The sequence below is a fragment of the Pelodiscus sinensis genome, chromosome 29 (genome assembly GCF_052426305.1).
Source record: "Pelodiscus sinensis isolate ZL-2025 chromosome 29, ASM5242630v1, whole genome shotgun sequence".
Classification (NCBI taxonomy): Eukaryota; Metazoa; Chordata; order Testudines; family Trionychidae; genus Pelodiscus; species Pelodiscus sinensis.
Genome location: NC_143080.1, coordinates 9,172,292 through 9,198,969, shown reverse-complemented (window position 1 = coordinate 9,198,969; position 26,678 = coordinate 9,172,292). Strand labels below are relative to the sequence as shown.

The following is a 26,678-nucleotide window of genomic DNA, read 5'->3' as shown; positions in this document are numbered from 1 at the left end:
GGGCCCGGGGCGGGTTCTTTTCCTGGCTCTGCCAGTGGCCTGCTGGGTAACCTTGGGCCAGTCACCTCCCAGCTCCGTGCCTCAGTTTCCCTTCCTGCCTTTTGTCTGTCTTGTCTATTTGGAGTGCAAGCTGTCTGAGGCAGGGACTTTTCTACACTATCCATGTGGCCCGGATCTCATCTGGGGTCTCTAGCTGCCGCTGCAGTAAAGCAGAGGGGTTGAGGCCAGCGCTGTTTCAAATGTTTATTTATTGTGGAAAATGTGACGTTGAATGCCCCACGAAACGACAGAAACGATGAGACCCTTCCGAGCAGGCCCAGATCTGTCGGTCCCAGCCCTGCTCAGGCAGAACCCCCCGGCCCCAGCAGGCTCAAGGGGAGGGAGAAGAGGTTGGGGCAACGTGCAGGGCCGAGGGGCTATTTAAAAGGTTCAGGGCAGCGGGCTGAGCTGGAGGGGCAGGGATCAGCTATTCCAGTGAGCGGCTGTGAAGAGGCAGCTCGCAAATCCTGGGCTTAAAAGGAATCTGCAGTATTTGCACTCGCAGGCTGGCCTATAAAAAGCCACTTTCCCCCCTGGGGACTGGGGCAGGTTTATCAGCCGGCCTGATACTATTTTCCTGCCATTTGTAGTCTTGTTTTTTGATGATCTTTTAGGAAGCAGCCCGGATCCACCCCTGCCAGGCACCCAGGTGCCCCCTTCCTAGGGGGCGTGATGGCTGCTGGCGTCTCGGTGCTCGGGGCGCTGATGACAATGGGCAATTGTCGAGCAGGGCCCCTCTCTTTGGAGTTTCTTCCTTTTATAGTAAGTTGCAGCTGCTCCTGCAGCTGGCCTGCCCCTCTGGTGCGAGCACTGGGCTGGGTATATAAGGCGTTGCAGACTTTGCCTTTTGTCCCTTGGTCCCTTGCCGTGTCGGGTGAGAAAACCCTTCTTAGCTCCTTGGCAAAGAACCCGGCACCATGGCCCCCAAGAAACCGGAACCAAAGAAAGAGGCAGCCAAGCCTGCGCCTGCAGCAGCCCCTGCCCCTGCCCCAGCTCCGGCGCCAGAAGCACCCAAGGAACCCGCCTTTGACCCCAAGAGCGTAAGGGTAAGTACGGGAATTAGCCAGTCTCTAGCCATTTCCTTGCCGGGGCCTGCCACGTGCTTGCACCATGTGAATCGTGTCAGCTGAGCCGCCCTCCCGCATCGCTAGAACCAGAGGGGGAAATATTTGGAGTCCACCCTGGGGCAGGGAGTGGGGGGTGGGGATCTCTACCCCTCCCTAACCCGTCTGGCCGGAGGAGGGATGCGCCTTTTTAGCCCTGGTTCTCACGGATGGTTCTGGGGAGCAAAGGGTTGGCACCAATGGAATGGATTCCTCTCCAGAAACCTTCCCACCGGGATCCTCCGTTCAGCCTGGGAGGGGGGATCCCCAAATAACGAACGGCCAAATCCTGAGAGGTGCTTAACCCCCAGAACTGCCAGCAAGGTCAATGGGGCAATTTTTTCCTCTTGCGAGCCCCTGGCTCTCCCTGTCTAAAGCAGGGCTCTGTTCCCGGCTGTTGCTGAATCTGGAGGGGAGTGAGCACGGAGGTGGGGGGGGACATTCCTTTCATTCCAACCCTTCTTTAATGTAGCTGTTCTTTTGTGAGTGTCTCCTCCGCCTGGCGGGGAGCTCAGGCAAACTGGCCGCCTCTTCTGCGAGGTGGAGAATCAGATCTGACCCAAACGTCAGCCCCGGCTGTTCTTTTGGAGGGTTGCCGCTTTTAAAACTTGGGATTTTTAGTCTTACAGTGCCATGGGATCGTCCCACAGCACTTTGCCGGTTGACACACGCGCGCACAGAGAAAAAATGCAGCTACCTCTGGGGCAGAGCCTGGCAATCAGATGGGCAACTTGCACACAACAGGCTGCCCTGGAGAAGCAACATCAGGCAAGGAGACACAGTCAAGCCCCATCTAGGGACTTCCCAGTGTAACCCACACACCTGCTGGATGCGATGCCCTGTCCTGGCTAGTGGCCCCGAGTCCATGCACAGAGAGAACGAGTCTGCTCTACAGCCTTAGCCGCCAGCTGGCTTTCAGCTCATGTGATCGAGGTTCATGCCCTGAGCTCCAGAGGTCCCAGGTTTGAGTCCATCTGCAGATGACCACGGTCTGCCACTGTTGGGTCAGAGCCAGGAAGCTCAGAGATTCCTCTACTGTTCTCCTAGCACCGAAATCAGTCTCATGGGCTGCTCTCCCTCAATCCTGTTGGAACCAGGCGCTTCACGGGGCATGTGCCAAGGTTCCCCCCCTGGTTTGCAGACCAAAGAGGTTCCGACTGTTTGTGATAAACAGCTGCACCCTCTAAAGGTGCTGCCCTTTGGACCCCCCAATGGGGTGACTGTTTTCGACAGCAGGACTGGATCTGGGCCCGGTGTCTGGCTTGGGGAAGCCAGCGTTGCTCCAAACCTCTGGGAAGCCAGTGAATCCTGCCTGTGTCCCCGACGATTCCCTCTGCCTGGGAGTCCTCTGGTCGTACATGGCTGCTCTAGTGACTCCTATGCCACCCCAACTCTCAGTCTCCAAAGCACAGATAAAGGGGGGCATGGCTGGGGTGTCCCCTGCTGCTGGAACAGCTCTGTGGGGCAAGGGGCAGCCAGCCATAAATTAGATCAGCCCTGAAAGTAAATTTTCAGCTGGATCTGAAGCAGTCCCCAGCTAGCCCCAGGGTCAGGGTATGGGGAGCATGCAGGTAAGTTAAAGAGACCTTTGCAGATTTGCAATGCAGGATCTGGGCCTGAAACTCCACTTGCAAAATATGTTTGGTAGGGAGTCGGCTGCCACCCCATGCTGCCACCCCATGCTGCTGGCTCTGTACCAGAGGCAGCAGCACAGGGTGGCAGCCGGCTCCCTGAGAGCAGGACTGTAGGAGGGAGCTGGTGCACACCAGGAGCCAGCTTTTAAGCTGGCTCCCGGCACACACCGGCCAGCTGCCACCCTGCACTGCTGCCTCTGTATCAGAGGCAGCAATGCAGGGCCACAGCCAGTGCCTAAAAGCCAGCTCCTGGTGCACACCGGCTCCCAAGGAGTTGTCTGCAGGTGTGTGTAACGGATGAAATTTCAGCGGTTACACAGCTAACATCCCTACCTGTTTGTATGATAGGCAATTACCTTAACGTGAGCAGGTGTAAGAATCTTAGGGGGAAGAGAGAAATGTGCCAAAAATGTTTGGAAAAATGATGAATTGCAGCGGCCTTCTGTTGCTCTTACGCTGTTTTTAGGAAACCTTCAGATAGAATAAGAGTGCCTGGCTTTTGTTTTTCAAGAAGCTGAAGGAAGGTTTTTCTGAGGCGTGACCTAGCCAGGGACCTTCCTGAATGAAAAGGGCTGCGGTCAGCATCTTGCACTCAGGGGGGTTGCGCTGACTTAAAAGGCACCAAATTTAGAACGGCTCAAGTGAAGCCCTTTGCATAATTAACCTGCGGAACTTGCTGCCACAGGATATTCCTGGAGGCAAATAGCTTGATCAGCATCAAAATGCATTACAGAACTCAGACCTCCTAGGGGCCCAATCCTGCTCCAATGGAAGACAATTCCCATTGATGGTAATGGTGCTAGATCCAGCCCCGTGACATAAAATAGAACAGGCTATAGCAGTTCTCAAGCTTCAGGATCATAAAGGGCATGTCTACACTGATGTGCGCGTCTACACTGCGAGCCTTTATTTCGAAATGTGGAGCTGGAGGACTTCTTACTCTGACTCCTGTAACCCTCATTTTACAAGGAGTAAGGGCAGTGTGGACAACGCCAAAAGCCAAAATAAGCTATTTCGACTTAAGCTATGCAATTGACATAGCTAAAGCAGCGTCACTTCTTCCGACTCTAGCCCTGCTGTGTAGACGTACCCAAAGTGATCAGAAAGGAAAGCCCCCCCATGGGATACTACTGAAGAGTTGGGCTGCCTTTTAGGCTTTTATACTTTGAAGCCTCGGGCATTTGGACACTTCAGGAGGTTGAAGACCAGACGCGGTGGGTGTAGCAACACCTGCTCCTTGCATCAGACTTCACCTGGCGGTAGAGTTCCATGGGAGCCAAAGGCTTCAGGGATCATCGCCCGTATGGCAAAGGCAGCCCGTGACCAGAGCTGAAGCTGTTCTGGGCACACGTTTTACCCTCAGAGCCAGTTCGTCGTGTTTTACCCTCAGAGCCAGCTCGCCCTCCGTTTCCCGACTTGCCACCGTGGCTTGTGCTGAGGTGGTTCGCTCTGGCTGGGATGTACTGAAAGGTTTCCAGTGGGAAATCTTCACTCCCCTCTGTTTGGCCCTAGGCGAAACAATCTCCAGCTAAAACTGGAGCTGCAAAGTCATCATCTCCTGTTGCTGAGAGTGGCTTTTTGGTTACCTGGGAAGCTGTCACCTCAGAGGACACCTGCTGTCTGGCTCTGTGGCACATAGGGAGGGCGTTCCCTGTATGCTGGGCACTTGTGCAGCCGCTCAGGAGAGAGTCCAGTGCTGTCCAGCTGATTAGCAGAGCACCCACTGCTAGATTTTTTTGTTTATATGGGTGGTGCACATTCTTTCATGCCTCGGTGCACAGAACAACATTATTCCACACATGGATGGAAACTATTAGAGGGAACCTTGCACAGGGAGGTCTGAGCACTTTATGCTGCACATTTAACACTCAAAGCCCTGATTCAGGAAAGCATCTGCATTTAAGCAGGTGCTTTGCCTTAAGCACATGCTGAAAGCCCATTGAAATCAGTGGGATTTAGGCATGTACCTAACGTGAAGGGTTTCCCTGAAGGGTTACTCAGAAGGGAGCCTGGACTGGTATTTGGCTGGAGGCTGCTGAGCAGAAAGAGGAGCTGGTGATCCAGGAGGTGGCACCCTTAGCCCAGAGTGAACCAGTATCCCCGTGTGAGGCTAGGGAAACAATTGGAGTAAGATTAGAGCCAGGCGCTTACATGGGGGGCCAGTGACAACCCCCTTGCACTTTCTGCTGGAAGAAGAGCGTTTGAGCCCCACACAAGGCAGGTTGCTGACTCCTCTGCTAGCAGCAAAATCCAGCTGCTTCCCCCCCACACCTCCGAGCACCCGTGGCTCTAACCCCCAGCCTCATGCCACCTCTGAGCATCAAGACGAGGCTGCTCCCTAGCACCCGCACTGGCCTCTCCTTCGGCAACTCCCCCCAAGGGTTCTCAGGCAGCACCGCAGCAGTGAGGAGACGCCGAGTTCAGGCACAGAGCCCTGGGGGTGACCTCTGGTGCCCTGCGTGCCCGGATCTCTGGTGCCAGCAGCGCGGCCGGAGCATGAGGGGGCATGGCCGGGCCTCTAGTCCAGAAGTTCAGCAGCCTGCGGGGGCTGTTGCAGTGCTCTTTGGGGCACCCCTCCAGCATGCTGGTGCAGGGATGGCCTGATGGGTTTCGCCCTCTCACACAGCCTCACGTGGAGCCTAATACCTAATGTAGCGGCGAGTGTAGATGAGTCCAAATGAAAGGGCTGGGTCTCACGTGGAGTTCTGTGCCAGGGCGGCCTTGGTAGGGTCCCCCAGAGGAGTAAGCGGGTCTTGGCGCCACACCCCACTGAGAGGCATAGGGCAGCTCCCCCCTTCCTGAACTACCCTTCCAGGCTCTCTGCAAACTCAGGCAGAGGCCAGTGCAGTGGCCTCATCCCAGGCACGTTTTCCAGCTTCCCTTGGCGACCAGAAAAGCTGGAAGCAACATTTCCCCCTCAAAGGAAAGCTGGGATGCAGCGCCCAATGACGTCACTCGGTCCTGACTGGAATAAGAGCCAGCAGTTGGATTTGGTGTGATGGTCGTGCCTGCACAGCCTTGGGGGGCTTTGCTCCAGCTGCCCCCACAGTATGAAACTGATTTTCCGCCGCCAGCTGTCTCAGTCCTAAAGTATTTTGGCGCCTGCCGCATCTCATCCTGAGTCAGTCTCCTGCATGAGAACATTGTCTGTTCAGTCTCCTCTCTCTGTTGTTCTCCGAGGGGAGATCACTTTTTCCGTGGTGCTCCTGGATACAGTTACATTTCTAAGCCCATGTTGTAGTCGGAGGGTTAAGAATAGCATGCTCGGTATGAAGGCTGTTTAACCAGGCGACCCCCCTGACTTTAGCACTGAGCCTTGAAATAACATCCTTTCTCCCAAAGAGGACAGCCTTGCCAGCCCCCCCCCCCCCCGCTGCTTGCAAACTCCCAGGCCCAGCTGATCTTGCCAAGAATTTGCTACTGCCTCTGGGTCTTTGTTGATGGAATGAGAAACAGTTCCCCTTCTTCCAAAGGGACAAACATTCTTGCTCATTGTGTTAAGTACAGAGCCACCTGCTTCCAACGGCTGCCATCATCTTGGGAACCCTTGAGTGGGGAGAAGAGAGGAGTACTCAAAGCTGAGTAAAGGAAGTGCTTTCCCTTAAACAGCATGCTGTTACCCTGTGGAACTCATTGCTACATGATATTGTTAAGGACAGGAATTCAGTAGGATTCAGAAAAAAGAAATAGGCATTGCTGTGGCTCACAAGAGCACCCACAGTTACATCAGATTTTTGTTTAAACTTTCTGCTTCAGGGCACAAGCCAACCTCTGTCTCTCTGGATTTGGGAAGGAACTTTGCCTGTGGACAGATAATTGTCCATGGGAGGTTCTTTTATGCCGGCCTCTAAAGCAGCTGGTTCTGGCCACCACTGGACTTGAGGGATCGGGGTCTAATCCAGCCTGGCAAGCTTACATTGCTGTACATCAGTTCCCTGTTGGTGGCAGCGGTGGGAACTTGCTTGCATTCCCAGGGGGATACCCTCAAAGATGCTTGTGATGGGTATAGTCACAGAAACCCCCCTTTGGCTGTCACTTGATGTGCTGAAATACCACTGAGCCAACCTTCTTGGGCACCCCTTTTACTCTGTCTTGCTGAGCCAAGCCCTTCGGCCTCCTCCAGCATTGATGCAGAGATGGGGTCACAGCCCTAAGCAAACTAACACAGATACTGAGATCAGATCAGCTCTGGGCAGGCTCAGTTAAAGGGACTTGCCTCAGCATCCAGGTGCACAGTCCCAATGGGATCTGAACCCAGGCCTGCCAACAAAGGTGGGCAAAGGGGGAAATCTCCAGCTAGTCTCAAGCCCCGCCCCTTCTTCCCAAGGCCCTGTCACTTCCAGGGGTGAAGAGCTGAGCCCCTGCCTTGCCCAGAGGCCTGGCAAGTCTGTTCCCCTCCCCCCCCCCCCCCCGCCTGAATCCCAGATAAATCCATCTTACGATGTATGAAGTTTTATTCAGGGTAAGCTCATGTTCTTCCTTTTCTTACATAATGAAAGACGCACAGCTGCTTCCCCCACCACCCCCGGAACAATTAGTTACACAGGGCTTATTAACAAGCAAAAGTGATTTTATTAAGTATAAAAAGTCGGATTTAAGTGATTACATGTCATAGCACACAGGACAAAGTAAGTTACTAAAGCCAAATAAAACACAACATGCCAGCTACGTGCAATACACTAAGAACCTGGTTACATGGAATAGCTCCCCCTCCGTTAGTAAGATAAGCTTCTCTCACAGACTGGACAGCCTCCCAGTCTGGGCCTGATGCTTCAGTCTGAGATGCTTCTAGAAGTCATCTTGGGGTAAGCAAGGCAGTCCTATTATCTGGCAGCTGTTCTTTTGGCTTCCCACATTTATATAGATTTTGCCCAAGGTGGGAATCTTTTGTATTCAGGTTAAACTTTTTCTGACTTTCAGTAGGAAAGTACAGTGTCCAAGATGGGTCCCAGCATCAGGTGACTGAAACGTCTGTTCTTCTGGGGACTCTCAGCCCCTACTAAGGACTGGTGCAGAGGAAAAACCAAACTCATTTTTAGATCATTGAGCTTATCGATGAGCCACCAAGTTCTTGAAATACCCCTAAAGGCCCTCACTTAGCCTGTCTATATTAGTATATTATTTCAAAATAAGCTATTTCAGAATTACTATTGCAGTGTAGACAAGGCCTGACTGTGCTCTTAAAGGTACAGCTGCCCTAATGCCATCCTTGTAACCCATGTTAATTATAGTTTTGTGCCTTTATAAATGTTATTTCCACTCCTTGTATTACTCTGAACATTTCATCATTTCTCCGTGTTATCATTGTGCGATGCATGTCATGGTGCTGTTTGTTTTTATTTTAATACCTAATGCTCAAAATCATTGACATTACTGGTTTTAGCAATCCCATCGGTGTTTCTATTATAGCACTTGCTGTGGGTTTTGCACTTTGATTTGTACCTTGGAGTTTACTGTACTTTTTTTTTCTTTTTATAGCACAAATTTTATTCCAGCTCTGTGTTCTTGGGGAATGAGGGCATAGTATCCAGCCTGGCATAGTATCCAGCCTATCTGACTCATGAAAGGCATCCCTCCACCCCCGTCTCTGCTTCAAACAAAGCAGAGGCTGCTTCATCGCAGCCTCCTCTCCCCTGTCCGTCCCCCCCCCCCCACCTCTGATAGAGGCAGCAGCAAAGAGGGGGCAGGTGGACTGTGGAGATGGTGCTGACAGGAACCAGCTTTTAAGCCAGCTCCCCCAGCTCTGGCTCCTGCTTCCCCCACCCTTGCTGCCTCTGATACAGAGGCAGCAAGGGGGAGGGAAATGCGAGTAGTCAACTACTCACTTACTTCCCTGACCTAAACCCCTCTGAAAACTCCCCTAACCTCCAGTGCATCGCTCCATTAGCATGCAGAATGGAGAACCAAGGCAAGAACCACACCCTGCACCCCCATCCCCAGCCTGCTCCTACACCCCAGCTACCACCCATATGCCCCACCTCTCTCTTACACTTCCCACCCTCCCAGGCCTCACATCCCCAGCCTGCTCCTCCATCTTGCCTAAACCGTGCACCCTCACCCCAGCCTGTTCCCATGCAGCTCCCTCCCACATACTGAACCCCTTATTGTTGTCCCCACCCCAGAGCCTAGGGGCCCCACAAAATCTATAAGCCCCGGGTCCCCAGGGGAGTTAATCCGGCTCTTTGAAGAAGCCCTTTGCAAAAATCAAGAGGACAGAAATCAAACATTCCATAAGGGGCGGGCATCATGGCTACAATTATGGTCTATTGACAAACCCGTAAGAAAAATAGTGATAGAAATGTAGCCGTGTTAGTCTGGGGTAGCTGAAACAAAATACAGGACTATGTAGCACTTTAAAGACTAACAAGATGGTTTATTAGGTGATGAGAAGTGGGGCTGGTCCACGAAAGCTCATCGCTTCATAAACCATCTTGTTAGTCTTTAAAGTGCTACATCGTCCTGTCTTTTGTTCCACAAGAAAAAGAACCTCAGGGAGAGTATTGGAAACTGCTTTGGGTGGAACTGGATTCAGTGTTGGAGTGCTGGATGCCACTATCACAGAGGTATTGGCAAACAAACTAAGTTGTGTTACAGCTGAAATGCAAGAGCTGGGAAAGTCCGTCAGCGCATCTGCATGAGGAACGAGACAGCAATTATTTTCTAGAATATTGCCAGTATAGCAACAGCGGGGGGGGGGGACAAGAAGGATTTGTTACTCTTAGCAGGAACTATACCAAAAGTACACGTAGCAGGGATCAATAAAAAAAAATGTGTCCCTATCGTTAGCCTGTACATAGGCCCAGGAAATCAGCCAGCAATTGGTCATTCAAATAATCCGGGAAAGTCTGCAAGGAAATTTCCCTTAAGAAAACTGTTGAAGAAAAATATTACAGAAGGGGGGAGACAATTATTGGCGTGGTGGAAATTGGTACATTTTACCCTAAACAAAGATGAAAGGTTCTACGAGCATGTAGTAGCAGTACACCCCAGCCTAACTATTGCTATCTCTCCAGTGCGGCCTATGGGAATCCAGCTAACAACAAAATTAATATTTATTCCACTGATCATCATTCCTGGGCATGTAAAGAAAACCAACAATGGAAAACCACTGACATGTTTCCGTGTGGCCCTGAACATTTTGGGTATGGGTGTGAGGAGCAAAATTTACAAGAAAGGGGTGAATGTTTTTTATGTACAAGACAAAGGAACCCTACGTTATATTCACCTCTTGGACCAGATCCTGCGCTCCACTTAGGACTTGGGTTTTGGTGCTGCCAGTCCCAGCTGATCAATTATATGAAGCCACCACCCCCACCCAAATAATGAGATTTACATTAAATTCATGGGATTTACAAAAATTAAAAAGGGAGGGTTTTTCTTTGTTTTCTGATTTTGGGGGCCTTCAGGCAATACTGAGGTCACATTTTCTGGCTTTTCTCTGCAACAATGAAGGCTAGAAACTCCCCCTTTTCCATACAGTGCCCAGGGAAACTGAGGCACACACACAGGGTTATCATAGGACAGTAGAACTCACATGCACTATAACAAGGCGACTAAAAGCCTCACTTTGTTGCAACTCAATTTCAGGGGCCCGACTGGAAAGGGGCCGGATTTTTAGAGGGCACATGCTCGGCAATTTCTGAAAAAGCAGGTCCTGTTCTGGTGTCTCCAGTCCAGCACCCCAAAGATTGAGGCTTCCAAAGGCTCTTTTACTTGTCACTTTGGAACATGTCAGCCTCTGAAGACTCAGCTTCGACTCCTATGATTTCTCAAACAAGCCAGGCCCTCTAGACAGTGCTGGTTTGCCAGTTCCTAGGGAGCCCAACACACAGCCGCATGCAGAGAGGAATTGGATTCCCTCTGTCAGAGTCCCCTCCCAGTCCCCGCCCTGCAAGGAGGGTGGATGGGAGTTAGGGGGCTGGCTTTCAGCAACCCCCCCTCCTCAAAATATTCCAGTGCCACTGACAGCAGGAGACTAGGGTTACCAGGTGACTTAAAAAAAAAACTGGACATGATCTCAGATGGGGGGGAGGATCGGCTGGGAGGGGAGTGGGGCTGGCCGGGATGGGGGGAACCGTCCAGCAGGAAGCAGGGCTGGTGAGGGGGGGTCAGGGGCAGCGGGGCTGGCTGGGGGAGATGGGGGAGGACCGGCCAGCAGGAAGCAGGGCTGGCTGGGGTGGGGGTTGGGGGCAGCAGGCTGGCCAGGGGAGATCGGGGGTGGGGGTCAGGGGCAGTGTGACTGGCACTGCCCGTCCCACACACAGTCCCAGCGGGGCATGAGTGAGTCTGGCCCCAGGGATTCCCTCCCGCCCCCTCCTCGCGTAGTTGCGTATTGCCTGCCTGGTAGAGACACTCCTGCAGTGTGAGCTCTCGTACGGATACTCCTGATCATAATAAAACGTACCTCGTTAGAAAACAGCGGACATTTTATATGTCCAGTATTTTCTCAATTTGTTTCCTGGACAGAACCCTCAAATACCGGACTGTCCAGTTCAAAACCGGACACCGGGCCACCCTACAGGAGACAGTGTTTTACTTTCTTCCCCAGGTGACCTCTGTCCCTCACAGTGCAGAGGAGGTCTCTGGGTTTGGATAGAGCACAATTAAGCCCCGCTCTAGCTGGCAGGAGGTGCCAATTGCCCGTGTTCCAGTGATCTTGCTCGGGGCCGGCGCGAGGCGTAAGCAGACTAAGCAATTTCTTAAGGCCCCTTAAGGGGCCCCGTATTAATTATTGGTGTGTGTGGAGGGGCAAAATGCTCCTCCTTAGGAACTAGCCCTGGCACTGATCTCCCTCTGCCCAGTGAAACATTCGCCGGAATTTTCGGAAGACTAACAAGAAGCAGACCCTGCCACCCCAGGCGCCCATCTGCCCCTATGGGAGAAATTCAGCGGTTCATTGAGACCAGGGATGGGGAATAATTTTTGCGGGGGGGGGGGCACAATGAAGTGTGGTACATGGTCATGGGCTGGCTCCACCCAGGAAGGGGCGGTGCCTAGGGCTGAAGGGGCGGGGCTGGGGGCTACCCTCCCGCCAGAGTTGTCTGGGGCAGGAGGCTTTGAATTAAAAACACGGCAAAGGGCTCACAGCCCCGCCACTACCGCCTTGCCTGGCAGCTGCCTGGGGTTGCTGCGGCGATTTAAAGGGCCCACGGCTCTGCCCCCTGCCAGGGGTAGTGCCGCAACCATGAGCCATTTAAATAGGATCCAGCTGCCTGAGCCCCGCCTGGATCTTCGGTGGCAGGGGCAGCAGGATAGAAACTGAAAGCAGCCAGATGCAGCCCGTGGGCCGGACCAAAGTTAGACAGTCCTGGCTCCCAGCTCTCACCTGCTGCTATGCCCAGGAACTACAAGGTGCGGAGGGCCCTTAGCATCTTCATTGTCACAGGGCCCCCAGCTTTTTCCCGGGCTGTCGCCAGACAGGGAATGAGGCTCGGGGGGTGAATTCCTCTTGCGACCAGGGGGAAGCTGGACTTGGTGTGTTTTGCTGAGCTCCTGCGCTGCTCCCCGGCGCGGGTGGGCCTGGGGGTGAGGTTCCAGCGGCAGGAGGCCAGCGCAAAGGGCAGCGATGGGGCTCTAACCTCTCTGCTGTTCTCTCTTCCCTTTAGATTGAATTCAGCGCTGACCAGATAGAAGGTAAGCGCCTGGCTTCGTTCAGACCAGCGGTTGCTGCGTGGCCACTGGCTGGGAGAGTGAAAGACCATAACCCTGACGCTCTGCCCTTGGCTTTAACCACCAGGCAGCGCTCTCTTGCAGAGATGGCAGGAGAAGCCGGGGTGCCCTGACTTTGACCGGCTTGTCCTAGCCACTGGGCGACACTCCCTTGCCGTTCTGAGGCTAGAGGCATGGTCCTGCCTCCTAGCCCTTCTCCCACGTGAATCATTAGACCACTCTGCCACCTTGACCCCGGAGACGGACCAAAGGAGTCCTGACTCCCAGCTCCCCGTGGTCTAACCCAGTGGGCCCAAACTCTGCTTGGTCACCTCCTCCCCTCCATTGCTGTTCATGCGCCACCCCAGGAGGACGGGGCTGGGAACTCTGGGGAGGAGGGTGCAGAAGGAGTAAGGGGACTGAGGTTGGGGCTGTCGCTGGGGGAGGGGCTGGGAATGGAAGCCACTGCAGGGCTGCAATCGGGGGCTGAGGGTGAGGCTGGGGCTGAGAGCAGAGCCACGGCTGGGAGCTGGGGCCAGGGCGGAGCTGGGGACAGAGCAAGGCTGGGTGCCTCACTTTCCCCACTCCTTGTGGGAGCTGGCCGTGCCACCCCCAAACACTTCTCCCGCCCCAGTTTGGGGCCCCCTGCTCTAACCACTACATTACACTCCCTCTAGGTATTGGTTCATGCCATTTTAGAGGGGCTAGGAGGGGCATGTCAAAGCAGAAAGTACAGTCGAGGCTTGAATGCACAATCAGGCGCGGAATGATACTGACCAGGGCTGCAGTGGGGAGGAGAATTCAAGGCCTTCTTCCCAGAGGGTGGGACGGGGTGGGAGGGACACTCAGAACAGAGACTTGCGCAGAGCATGGGCCATGGCAGGGGCGGTGAGAAGGGACGGGGACAGAAGTGGAGATATAAAGAGAAGTGAGTGAGGAGGATGAAAGGGAGCCAGGCCAGGGAATCAGTAAGGACACAAAGTCTTACAGCAGCAGAAGGAAGATATGGAACTCAGCTCCCAGTTGTGCTGACGGGGATGCCACCCAATGTGGAGGTGAAACGGGTGAACCCTGACTTCAGAGGTGAACAAGAGAAAAGCATGTTCGCTTCGTGCTGAAAGATGTCCCCTTGGCTTGAAATCAGGGCATGGCTTTGAACGGGCACACCCTCGCCACATAGGGAATTGTCCCCCGGTGATGAGTGATTGGCCAACCCCTCTGGATACAGCCGAGATCTGGGGCCACATTCAGGCTGGTGGACATATTACAAGATCAGGGCTCCCATTAGGCTGGGCCCCCAAATGGTCACGGTGATGCAAAACATAACGAGCGAGATACAGTGAAAAACGTAAAAGAAGTAGCAACGGTGCAGTCTTTGGGTTTCACCAACACTGAGAGCGTTGAATGCACAGCCTTCGGCCGGTCTCGTGGGCTGCTGGTACCAGTGCGTCTCTTGCCCACCTCTGGATGGAATCCAGTTTGGTCAGATGCGCGCTGCTATCTTCCCTGTAGAGGCTGGAGGCCCGCAGGGAGAGGGTACAAGCTACAATGAATCCAAGACACCCTTTCTAGCTTAACCACACACTCCTCTGGGGACGCCAGGACTAGAACTCACCTTCCATTCTAAATAGCTAGATCTTGGCCACAGGAACCGAAGGAGGATGCTGTTCGCTGACAATCGCAGCAGCTCCCTTGTATGGTCCCTGCGGGCCGAGTCTCTCTCGCAGGCACAAAGCCAGCTCAGCACAAAACCATAGACAGAGAAGCCGGCATTGTGATGTCACCCCCAGAGGCAGCAGCTCCAGGGTGGCCTCCCCTGGCCATGTAGGAAAGGAGAGGTGGCTGGTCTCAAGAAAGGTGGAGGTGCCGGATTTGGCTGGCGAGGGACTGACACAGATTGGCAGGGCTTCTAGGCCGACAGGACCAAGCCATGGGCATGGACAGTCCAGACCCTAAGTAAGGCAAAGCACTGCAGTTGTTATGAAAATGCCCAGTAATAAACCAACCAAACCAAAGATCCTGTCGAGGGACTTTTATCAAACCAAAGAATGTGCCTCTTGGACCTCGGAGCCTTGGTCACCACATGGAGCCCCCGAGGCCCCGAGTCCCCGTGGCAACAGAAACAGCGGCGATGCCTCCTTGCGAGAGTTATTGATGGAAATCAGGAAGAAAACGGACAAGAGCCTCGAGTTCGTGTCAGCTTTTGAGGGGAAAATCGTGTCTCTCAACACTCGCATGGACGTGCTGGAAGGGCTAGTCACCAGCCTGGGCCAGTCGGCCGCACAGACGGATTCCTCGGTCAGAAAGCAGCAGGTGAAAACCCAGCAGTGCACCCAAGCCTTGGAACGCTTGGCCCGAGAAAACAGCCACCTCAGCACCCGCATGGAGCTAATGGAGAGCCGGGCCCAGGCCCGCACTCTAAGGATTCTCGGGTTGCCAGAGAAAGAGGAGGGGCGAGACCTGAGAGCCTTCCTGGAGAATTGGCTGCCCCGCATTCTGCGGCTCGACACACCCGGAGACCCCCTTGTAGTGGAGAGAGCCTACAGGGAAACACACAGGAGGCATACGCCTGGGCCAGACACGGGCAGGACTGTCATTGCTCGCTTGGCGGACTTGAAGGATAGAGAGAAAATATTGCAGCAGGCCAGGAGACTGAAGAATATTATTTATAGGAGGAAGCAGATCCTGATCTTTCCAGATTTAGGCCCTATCCCCCAAGGTAGAAGGAGGTGCTTGGTGCTAGGCAGATGGGAGGTTGTTATCTAGAACCTGGAAACGGCAGTCCTGTATCCCACAATGCACAGGGCTCGGTTGAGGGCAGGATCCTTGTGGATGGGGAGGCCACGCCCCCCTTCTTTGCATATGAGGGACATCGGGCGGCAGCATTTTGTACAGGTGGGGACAAGGAGAGCTGGGGAGATCACAGAGAAGAGAGCAGTAGTAACCAAGATGCCAGAAGACGCAGAGTTTCAGCTGAGGTGGAGCTGGAAGGAGGTGGGGGGGGGGGGTGGAGTTGCTAAAATGGCCCCAGGAAGACTTTCAGGCAGAGAGGTGGGAGGGGATGTTCTGAGTAGGGATGTGAATGTTTAACTGGTTATCCGGTTAACCGGCCAGCCTCACCCTTAATGGTGGGGGGAGGTTAAGGTTCACTGGTGGTGGCTGGAGCAATATGTTTAACCGGTTTACCAATTAAACAGGATTTTACATCCCTAGTTCTGAGTGACGTTACGGGCCTTGGCAGCCTACGGGAGGACCGAGTCAAGGAGGAAGATCGTGGAAAGGCAGTTGTGCTTGAGGATGCTCTTGGCCTTAGGAGACATTTAACTGCAGGACCTGGTTAAAGGTGGTCCCCACTGAAAGTCCCCACACTCCATGCTCCAAACCCTGCCTTCCCTGTCCAGTGGCTGCTCTCGGGACAGGGACAGTTTTACAGGCCTCTGTCCAGTGGGATGTAAGAGCATTACAGGAATCTCCCAGCTGATTCTATTCCTTCCTTTCTGCAGAGTTCAAGGAGGCCTTCATGCTGTTTGACAGAACCCCCACCGGGGAGATGAAGATCACCTACAGTCAGTGTGGTGATGTCCTGCGAGCGCTTGGGCAGAACCCAACCAATGCTGAAGTTCTGAAGGTGCTGGGCAAGCCCAAACCAGAAGGTAAGAGAAGCCAGGCCAAGGGGCAGAGACGCGAGGTTCATTTGTTAATAGCTGCAAGGAAAGGACTAGGGATATGAAGGGGTAGTCGAGTAGTCGACTACTAGATAAGCAGGAGCTTATTGGGTAGCACTATCGACTACTCCAGGGGTGGCCAACCCATTAAACAAAGAAAGACGAAACAGCAGCGGAAAAAACGCGAAGAGCCGCATCAGAGTTCTTGAGCAAAAAAAAAAAAAAAAAAAGAGAGACTGCCCCTTTAAACCACAAAGACATCTGGGAGCCAGGGGCCGTTTGTAGGGGTTAAAGGGGGGGAAGGCTTCACGAGCCGCACTTTCAGGGGTGAAGAGCCATGGGTTGGCCATCCGTGGACTACTCTATCACCTCCCTCTCCTGGCACCACTCTGCATTCTTATAGGGACAGAGAGGAGCCAGAGTGCATGCTGGTTCAGTCTCCGGTCCCCCACTGGGTCTCAGGACAGCTCTCACGCTGCCACACTGCATTTTTAAAGGGACAGAGCAGCAGCACTTCCCCGTTGCCACTCTGCACGCTTAAAGGGACAGAGAGGAGCTGGCGTGCAAAGACTCCGACACACTGCCGGCTCTCACTGCTGGCTCCCCGTCCCTAATAATTCAGAGTGGCGTGGAGGGGAGGCTTGTGCTGACAGTGACCTGAGGGACTAGCTGCCGCTGTTCTGTCCCTTTCAGAATACAAAGTGGCAGCATGGGGGCTGTCCTGAGACCCCGCAGGGCACCAGAGACTGAAGCGGCATTTTTGCACGCCTGCTTCTCTCTATCCCTTTAAGAATGCAGAGGGGTAGCCAGGAGTTGTGCTGAGACCCAGCGTGAGCCAGAAGTGAGCACTTTAAGTGCCCTTCCTTAACGACTAGTCGAGTAGTCAATGGAAATTCCATCCTCTACTCAATAAGTAAATTAATTGTTATTTCACATTCCCAGATAGGACTTTGTTTCTTGCAGGAGTTAAACCACCAGCTTCATTCCCATCTAGTGGCTGTGCAGAGACCCATGTGAAATGAACTGATCTATCTATCTATCTATCTATCTATCTATCTATCTATCTATCTATCTATCTATCTATCTATCTATCTATCTATCTATCTATCTATACTTAAACACAAGTCCCACTCTTGGTTTAGGCATTGATACCTCATCCATGCCAGAGCTGAGTGAATAATTCACAACTTAGTTAACTAACTTCACTTCTTCCACCAGCAAAACCTCCAGGAGCAAATGTTAATTGTTCTCTATGTTATTTTTACTGGATGGCATTTTCTTGCAAACGTCATTGGCTCCCTGCCGTGTCGCTCGTAATTCCAGCCACGTTGCCATTGTGTAAGTCATCTGGCGCTGTTCAGTGCATGGATTGTACAAAAGTCACCTTTATCATCAGGTTTCTGGTGCAAATGCTCCTGGAGAGCAAATTTAAAAGGAGCTTTTCACAAGCGTTTCTGCACAGGAGTTTGTAGCACCTCCAAGGTCTAGTCAAGAGTCTTGTTGAGCATCCATGCTATGAAACCTGATTGCACAAATATGTGTAGAAAGCCAACACAAAAGGGGCAGAAACACAACAGAAGGATTTTTTGGACTGAAAGAAACTGGCCAGAGTCAACCCAAACGAGTGAATTGTGTTGGTCAACCATTTTTTGGCAGAAAAGATTAATTGCTATTTCACATCCCTAGATAGGACTTTGTTTCTTGTAGGAGTTAAACCACCAGCTTCATTCCCATCTAGTGGCTGTGGGGTTTTTTCTCACAAAAAAAAAAGCGCCCATATCTACCTTTATGGGCCGTTCCTGCAGGCAGGAGGTGGAGGGCAGCAGAGTGAGGAAGCTTGTGCTGAACTGTTTTGTAGGTAGCTTGTTGATTTCGGTCACTTGGGCCTTCTGTCTGACTGATACTTGTCACCTGCACGCAGTTCACGCTGTAGAGGCAGTGACAAGGAGAAGTAGGGAAGGAAAGAGGATCAAAGGCAGGAGCATGGGGCAGAGCGGAGGTGGGTTTCTATTCACAATCTCTCCTAGATTGTTGCTATGAGACGACCATCCCTGGTCCCGTGCCCGGCCACTGTGCTGATCTCTGGCTCACTGTGGTTCTTGGACTCTGCCCACCAAAGGCAGCTTATGGTGCAAGCTTGATTCGGCCGCCCTACGGCTGTCAGGACAGCCACAGCGCTGTGCTCCTAAGCCCCTGGAACTTGACGCCTCTTTCCATTGTCATCTCCTCTTTAGAGCAGAATATACTTTAGGGCAGGAGAAGAGGGAAGGGAGAGCCAGAGTTTCCTCCTTGGAGATGAGGCAGGATGGCCAAGAGGTTTTCAGGCAGGTCTCAGGGAGCATGCCAGGCTTCAGCCTCACTGCTGAAGTTGGAGGAATGGGTTACAGGGCGCCCCCACTATATATCTGTTCCACCCTACGGTCATTGACGCTTGTAGGAACTGATGTGATATAAGTCCTCCCATTCCCTGCTTTTAAGTTGCACAACCGTGCCCCACCCCATTTGCACAAATGGTAGTCAGCCCTGGGGGAAGAGTTCTCTGCTTTAATTTTTTTTGCTAGACATCCAAGTTTTTTTAAATGTATCTTGGACTTATAATGAGGACAGCCGGTATAGACAATCTTCCCTCCAATCTTTTCCATCGATGTGTGGATTGTTTCCATTTGTGTGAAGAATAAATTTTGTCGTGTGCACCAAGACATGTGTGAATGTGCACCACCTGTAGAAAAAAAACTAGCCATAGGTGCTCTGCTAATCCGCTGGGCAGTATTGGAATTTCTCCTGAGTGGCCGCAGGGAAAACTGGTTATACATCTTCCTCGGGAGCATGGACAAGCAGGGCCGGCACAGAGAAGGCTCAAAGCCAGATGCAGAATCTTCCATCGCTCACTTAGTTGCCATTCATGAGTCACTAAGAGCCACTGGCTCAGTATGCCCAGGAGACCCCTTATCTTGCTAACCAGACTCAGGGTGCATCACACTGTCAGTGCTCTGCTTCTTGGCCCGCCGTCTCCCTCCCGCGCTGTTTGCAGGCGAGCTGACTGCAGCTAGAATAGAACCTCCCCCCTTCTGTTCCTTTATCCGCCTGCCAATGTCTTTTGGAGGGCTTTAGTGGACAGAGCCTCTCTGATCCCTCCTGGAGGCTTGCAGGGGCGATGTAGCCAATAACATAACAGGAGATGGCCCCATGGAGAGAAGAACTAGTGGGGCTAATTCCTGCTCTGTCAGTTTCATAGTTTAAAGAAAATGACTCAGAGACGCTTCATGCCTGAATAATTCCTCCCCTCCTCCTTACCAAATATCACCCTTGATCCGGCTCAGAGGGCACACTACCCACACGGTATGATTCATCCCTGACTGAGCTGTTCTTGGGCCAGATCCTAAGGAGGCGTAAATCGGTGAAGCTTTGTTGACTTCTATGGGACGGGACCCCTTGATTTTACTTTTTGCTTAATAACGACCTTCTAGTTGGGAAACTCTCTGGGTGCCTGGACAACACCCGTAACCAGTTAACAAAGGAATAGGGGGACCCTGTCAATCAAAAGAATTCCCCCACCCCTGTATGCAGCCTTTCCCCCAAGGGGCAAGCAGAAGCAATGAGACTTATCCAACGCCCTGAGGGAGAAAACACGGATTCTGATGGGCGCCAAGTGAAGCGAATTCCTGTGCTCTCCACTCAGAACATTCTGCCCCCACTGCCTTAAATATAAATCCCCGGGCTGTTAAAAAAGGCCGCTCATCTGATCTCCGCTGTGACCAAGCTCAAGCATCCAAAAGAACATGAGTCAGACCCCCAAAGTGCATGACATTTTAAATAAGAAATAAAGAGCATGGGCTGTGATTTGTATTTGCCTTCTACTTTCGGAGCCCTTCGACTGCACAAGATTCGCGTTTTCCAGCTAGTTTCCACCGTGCTGAGGACTAAAAACACACTTCTTGTTTCAATGAACATTGAGCTTCCCATCCAGTCCCCTGATTCTGGAAGCCGGGGCTTTTGTAAAGCCCACGTAAAATAGCGAGAGTTGGCAACACTACATCAAAGCCACTGAGATGAGTACTGCTGCTTTTTTTTTAAGCCCGGCCATGATCCAAGAAGTAACTGCATAACAATGGCCCCATTGGACTTAGCAGATCTATACACTGTGTTTTGAGTCTGTTCTGGCTGGACTGGCCCAGACACAGTTATTCCTGTTAGCCCTGCAGAGTCAGAGCAGCGAGCTGGGTCCTGCATCTCCACTCTCTTGATTCAGTAGCCTTTTATACCCACTTTGCCTGGTGTAAATGGCTGCACATGAGGGTAGGGCAAAGGGAAACCAGCTGCTGGTTCTACTCTGCCTCCCAAATCTAACCCGACTCTCTCAGACGTCTCTGAACTCTGGATCTTGGTGAATCCAAAAGCTTTTGTCAATGGGACTAAAGAGTTTCATCTAGAGGCTCTGGTTTCTGCATGGAGGAGACTGTCTGTCTCAGAGAGCATGAGGGAATATGCTGCACATTTTGTTTTTTCACACTTCCTATTGGCTGAGAAGAGAAAGAATCAGCCCAGTAGGGCAGGTTCCCTTCCTTCAGCAAGTACAGCGAGGGTGGGGGTGAGAGAGGGAGGGATGCATAAGAGGAAAAGAATGAAGATGTAGGTGAATGAAATGCCATCCCAAGCCCCAGTGTAGTAGCATGCAAAGTGTGAATGGGACAAGCTGAAGCTCAGAGTCCATGGCTGGAAGGGTGCTAATGGAAGTGGTATCGCCCATCTACTTGCGCTGGGTAGGCACAGAGCCAACGTGTTAGCAGATGCTGGACTTTTGGGAAGAAGAGTTAAAGCCCAAGTCCTGCCCATCTGGGCCCATTAAAGCGTCCATGGTGATTCCCCCAAGAGTAGACTCTAAGCCTAGTTTCCCAACCATATGCTAGTGTGTTTAATTACCAACCTACTTCCATCAATGTGCTTTCAGTCTGGACATGGTGCTCTTCTCCACTTCCTTCCCACATACATGGTTAAAGGGCTGCCTGGTTCTACCTCAGAGGTGGCTGCCTTTGAGTGATGGGCAAAGTGACTGGGAGGGGGCGTGTGTGTGAGAGAGGCTATGTCTACACTGCGGGGAGGGGGTTTCGGAAAAAGATACGCAAATTGCGGTTTGCAGTTTGCATACCTTTTTCCGCTTGTTTTTTCGGAAGAGGCTTTTCCGATATTTGGTCCATCTACATGGGGCCAAATGTCGGAAAAAACCTCCTCTTTCGGAAGACCCCTTATTCCTTATAAAATGAGGAAACTTCCGAAAAAGCGGACGCATTCCCTGGATGCAGCAGAGTTTTTCCGGGATGTCTCTGGTATGCCGGAAAAACTCTGCGGTCTAGACATAGCCAGAGAGAAGGAGGGAGGGAGGGAGGGAGGGAGGGAGCTGGTAAAGTGCTTTGGTATAAAAGATGCCAGAGACTATTTAAGCAATGCTGTCTCTCTGTCTTCTCCATCAGAAATGAACACAAAAATGCTGGACTTTGAGACCTTCCTCCCAATCCTGCAGCACATCTCCCGCTCCAAGGACCAGGGCACTTTTGAGGACTTTGTGGAAGGCCTGCGTGTCTTTGACAAGGAAGGGAATGGCACGGTCATGGGTGCAGAACTCCGCCATGTGCTCGCCACGCTGGGTATGGGCTGGGGACAAAGCCTAGACATGGCCGACCCGTAATGGTGCAGCGTGGGGTGGCAGAAACCCTCTCTGTTGCAGGTCGAGGTGAAGTCTTGTGTGTGGGACTTAACTCTGGTGTAATGAATTGGGGAGACCTTTTTATCCGTGGCAGACACAGATAAATCCTCCTCTCTCAGATACTGACTCTAGCCCCAATTTAATGTTCATGTGGCCAGTCCAGGACTGGCCTTAGGGGAAGTGTGGCTCCAGGATAAGAGAGCATTTCACATCCTGTTCACTAGCTCAGATGTGACCCAGCCTGGTTTCCAGCTATCGGACAGCTGCCCTCTTATTCCTTTCTCCTCTTCTCTAGGTCCCCTAGTGGGTCCAGATATGGGATGATTTGCTTGGGATTGGTCCTGGTTTGGGCAGGGGGCTGGACTCAAAGACCTCCTGAGGTCTCTTCCTGCCCTAGGGATCCATGATTCTATGTAGCCCATTGGCTCATGTCTGCTCTGTTAATCAATCTTAGAAACAACGACTAGCCAAGAGACGAATCCTTTCCCAGATATTAACCTGCCAACGGGGAGACTTTGGGTGTCTCTCAAGGAGTAGCTAAGGGAGACATAATCCACAGCAGCAGGACCCAGGGGGAGGGCAATGTTAGAGTCCCCATCCTAATCAACTGTTCTTCTGCTTCCACTCCTAGGCGAGAAACTGACAGAAAGCGAGGTGGAGCAATTGATGACAGGACAGGAAGATGCCAACGGCTGCATCAACTATGAAGGTAAGAGGAGACGATTCCTTTGGGGGCTCCCTCAGCCATTTCAGTCTGCTCTGAGATGCTAAATGCACCCCCCTGACCGCATGGCAATGGGGGGCCAGTGAGTGAGGAAAACCCATCTGACACCTGTCCCTCAGGAGAACGCACCCGCGATTGCCAAGCAAAAGTTCCCAGGATGCAACGTGCCTTGTGCAAAGGCAGGGGAGTGAGGGCAGTCCTAGGACCAACTCCCACCGTTGTTTGCTGTGTGGGCCAGTGGCACAGGGGTGCAGGGCCTGTGTGTTCAGTAGCTCCCTGTTGCTATGCGGTATGAACTCGAGATCTGTCAGGCTTCCCAATCAAAACGCCTCAAGGTTCGCTCTGTGCCATTTCAGTAGCAGCCAAAGGGACCCTCTGGAATGCTCCTCTAGACCGGCCCCAGCAAAAGACCTTTAGTGTCACTACAGTTTCATCTACATTTGGGCAATCTAGACAGGTGGAAACAAAGAACCACACCTCTAACTTGCATCACTATATCTCTTCCAGCCCTAGGAGATATAGTGGAAATGTTTCTAGTATTGACCTGGACTCAAGGCCACCTTTTGCCCTGCTATCTCCAGCCATAATGGGACCATCTGGAGGAGAGGGAAACTGAGGCAGGGATGCTGCAGAGCCAACCTGTACCACAAGGGGGTGCTTGAAGGTGGCCACCCTCTTACACTCCCTGTGGAGCTTGATTGTTCAAGACCGAGTCCCTCAGAGGACTAAGTTGTGCTCCATTAAATGGAAGGTGATTGGCATTAAATGGTGCAGCTGATCTCTAAGGGTACGTCTAGACTACAGGCTTTTGTCGACAGAAGTTTTGTCAACAGTATCTGTCGACAAAACTTCTGTCGACAAAGAACGTCTAGACACATTCAGTTCTGTCGACAAAGCAAGCTGCTTTGTCGACAGAACCCTGTAGTCTAGACACAACCCTACATGCAATAACACCTTCTGTCGACAGAACTCTGTCGACAAAAGGTGTTATGCTTCATAAAATGAGGTTTACCAGCGTCGACAAAACTGCTGAGTTCTGTCGACGTTATGTCGACAGAACTCAGCGGTAGTGTAGACACAGGTATAGTTTTGTCAACAAAAGTCCACTTTTGTCGACAAAACCCTGTAGTCTAGACACACCCTTAGGGTGTGTCTAGACTACAGGGTTTTGTCGACAAAAGTGGACTTTTGTTGACAAAACTAAACCTGCGTCCACACTGCCTTTGAGTTATGTTGACATAACATCAACAAAACTCAGCAGTTTTGTTGACGTATGTAAACCTCATTCTACGAGGAATAACGCCTTTTATCGACAGAGTTCTGTCGATAGAAGGAATTATTGCATCTACACTTTCCTTTGCGTCCACACTATTATGCCGACAAAGCGGCTTGCTTTGTCAACAGAACTGGATGTCGTCTAGACACTCTTTGTCGACAGAAGCTTTGTCAACATTATGGGTATGTCTACACTACATGGCTCCGTCGACGGAGCCATGTAGATTTGTTTATTGGGCAAAGGGAAATGAAGCGGCGATTTAAATAATCGCCGCTTCATTTAAATTTACATGGCTCCCGCGCTGAGCTGACAAACAGCTGATCAGCTGTTTGTCGGCTCAGCGCGTTAGTCTGGACTAACCTCATCCCACGCGGAATAACGGGGCGGCCGACAAAGGGCTTTGATGTCGGCTGGGGAGGCACAATGAGAACCTCTAGGAACTGAGCATTTTTAGCAGATCTCCTGAACTGGGGGATGCTGAGTGTTTGGAAATCTAACCCCGAACTCTATAGGATGTTTGTCCCCATCTCTGGTTAACGACTGGAATTACTAAAAATGGGCTGGGAACAGATGTGATGAGCTGTTTGTGCCAAAGGGCAAGAACTCGCATTTGGTTTTGGGCAGATTTCTATAATGCCTTTCTTGTTCTTTTCTGCTCAGCTTTTGTCAAGCACATCATGTCAGGCTGAAACAGGAATCTCTAGGGTGAGTGTGTCTTGATCTTTCATTGTTTTCCCTAAAAACATTTGAAGCAACCCACTCTCGTGGCCTTGCACCATCAACGCACACAACATTCAGGGCAATGAGCTACATTTAAAATGGTGTTATTTTAAAAAAGATTTCTAGCGGCTGAGCTTTGTGTGACTGTCCATTCTGATTTAAAGCAGCAGAAATATTCAATCAATGTTTCTGCTCTGTATTTGAAAATAAGCAGCATGATGTGTTCATATGTTATAGAGATATTGAAATACTTTCTGTCCCATCAGTAACTGGAGAAGGGGGAGTTTTTTCAAAGCTGCAGGACTTGATACCCAACAGTATTAAAAGAATTAACCAAACACAACTCTGAGCTATTATTGTTGAGTTTTAACATATCTTGCCTTATTGAGGAAGTTCTAGAGGACTGGGGGAAAACTAATGTTGTTGTCCCAGAATTTAAAAATGATCAACAGAATCACTGTAGGCCAACTAAGAGTTGGTTGATTATGGTCTCCATGACTGTTTCTTACAGTAGATAGCTCTTTAATCTAGTACTAAAAGGTACACTGAAATGCAGTGGTTGGAAACTAAAGCTAGACAAATTTAGATTAGAAATAACGCACAGATTTTTAACTATAGGAACAATTATTAATTATTAACAATTATTTAAGTATTAACTATAGAAACAAACTCCTAGGGATATCATGGATTCTCTATCACCTGAAATCTTGAAGTCAAGACTAGCTCTCTTTCCAAAAGTATGGCCATGTCTCCACTTACTGTAGGATCGATGATCTGATGATCGATCTTCTGGAGTTTGATTTAATGGGTCTAGTGAAGACCCACTGAATCAAACACTGAGGGTGTCCCCATCTACCATGGTACTCCTCACCATTGCAAGGAGTAAGAGAAGTTGACCAAAGTTTGTCCCATTGACCTCCTGCTGTGGGGCCTCCCCAGAAAATTGATGTAAAGTATGTTGACTCCAGCTACACAATTTATATACGCACCACTGTAGACCTGGCCTGTGTTGTAGCTCAAACAGCTCTTATGGGCTAGATGCAGAGATTACTGTGTGAGGCTCTTTGGCCTGTTTTGCAGGAGGCTGAGTGAGATTATTCTAGTGACACTTTGGGTCTTAAAATCTATGACTGCAGGGATGCTGACATGTTTAAAAAGTTGTTAATTTACGAAAAAAGCATGTGTATTACTAAAAATCTCTTATTAAAGCTGAAACCATGCCTAAATCACTGTTTATATAGTTTGTTTTGCATTTCACTCAATTTGCACATAGAAACCAGATTAGTAAATTTTACTTTCCAGAGGGAGACATTATCAACTTAAAATCTAGACAAATAAAAAAAATGGAAAGTAATGAGAGATGTTATTGCTGCCCCTGACTCCCCCTACTGATTTTTGTGATTTAATTAGCTCAGTGTCATGTGTTTGTAAACATTTCCTCTCCTACTGCTTTTTGAAAGACCCCTACAAACAAAGGGGAGAAAGTGACCGTACAAACAATGAAATAAACAAAGGCTAAAGAAATAGAAGCACTTCTTCCCCCTCCAAGCTCTTTCAGTTTTAGATGTTACTGGAAACAACAGAAAGATTTTTTTAAAAAAAAGCTTGCTGACAGAAATCTGATTTCTAGGTAAACTATGTCCCTGCTATTATCAATTTCTAACAATTTTCTCTTGCATTCGCATGCTGCAATGTTCAGGTGGGCAAATCTTGCTGCAGGGGGACATTTAATTCCAAATACAACTGTTTGAATGGAATATTATCTGCAATGCCATGAAAGCCTTGCTATTAATATTTTGGCTCCATCTGAGAGCGAGTTCTGCTATTTCAGACTTATTATGATCATCCTTGTCATGACATTAAAATGTTATGTGTTTTGCCTTCCAGGTTTTCTGAAATGTTTCCATCCCAGTAAGCCTTACCAACAGCAAGAATGCTTGACCCATGTCCCTTCCTGCCTAAAATGTCCTGAGTCTGCAGATGTATCTCTTGTGAACCACAACAGAGTCCTCATAGCCGCAATCTACCAGCCCTACACTATCGTGTGCAATCACCTCTGTATATAAAAGGACACGTCTGCCCTTCCATTTTTAATCTTAATTTATTCTTTTGATTTTTTTCCCTCATTGCGGCATTTGACCCATTAAATTTCGCACACACACCCCAAA

General features: G+C 50.9%; 1 protein-coding gene across 2 annotated transcripts; it reads left to right on the top strand.

Annotated features, from left to right (window-relative positions):
* Positions 1-877: 877 nt before the first annotated feature.
* Positions 878-26,678, top strand: MYL4 (myosin light chain 4). Of its 2 annotated transcripts, XM_006125743.5 has the most exons (7): positions 878-1,085; positions 12,382-12,409; positions 15,928-16,077; positions 21,558-21,731; positions 22,422-22,499; positions 24,451-24,495; positions 26,398-26,678. In XM_006125743.5, the coding sequence occupies exons 1-6, from the start codon at positions 957-959 to the stop codon at positions 24,477-24,479; spliced, it is 588 nt and encodes a 195-aa protein (XP_006125805.2). In that variant the 5' UTR covers positions 878-956; the 3' UTR covers positions 24,480-24,495; positions 26,398-26,678. The 2 variants fall into 2 exon arrangements, with proteins under 2 accessions (XP_006125805.2, XP_025041760.1); XM_025185975.3 differs by lacking the exons at positions 878-1,085; positions 12,382-12,409 and adding an exon at positions 14,241-15,143.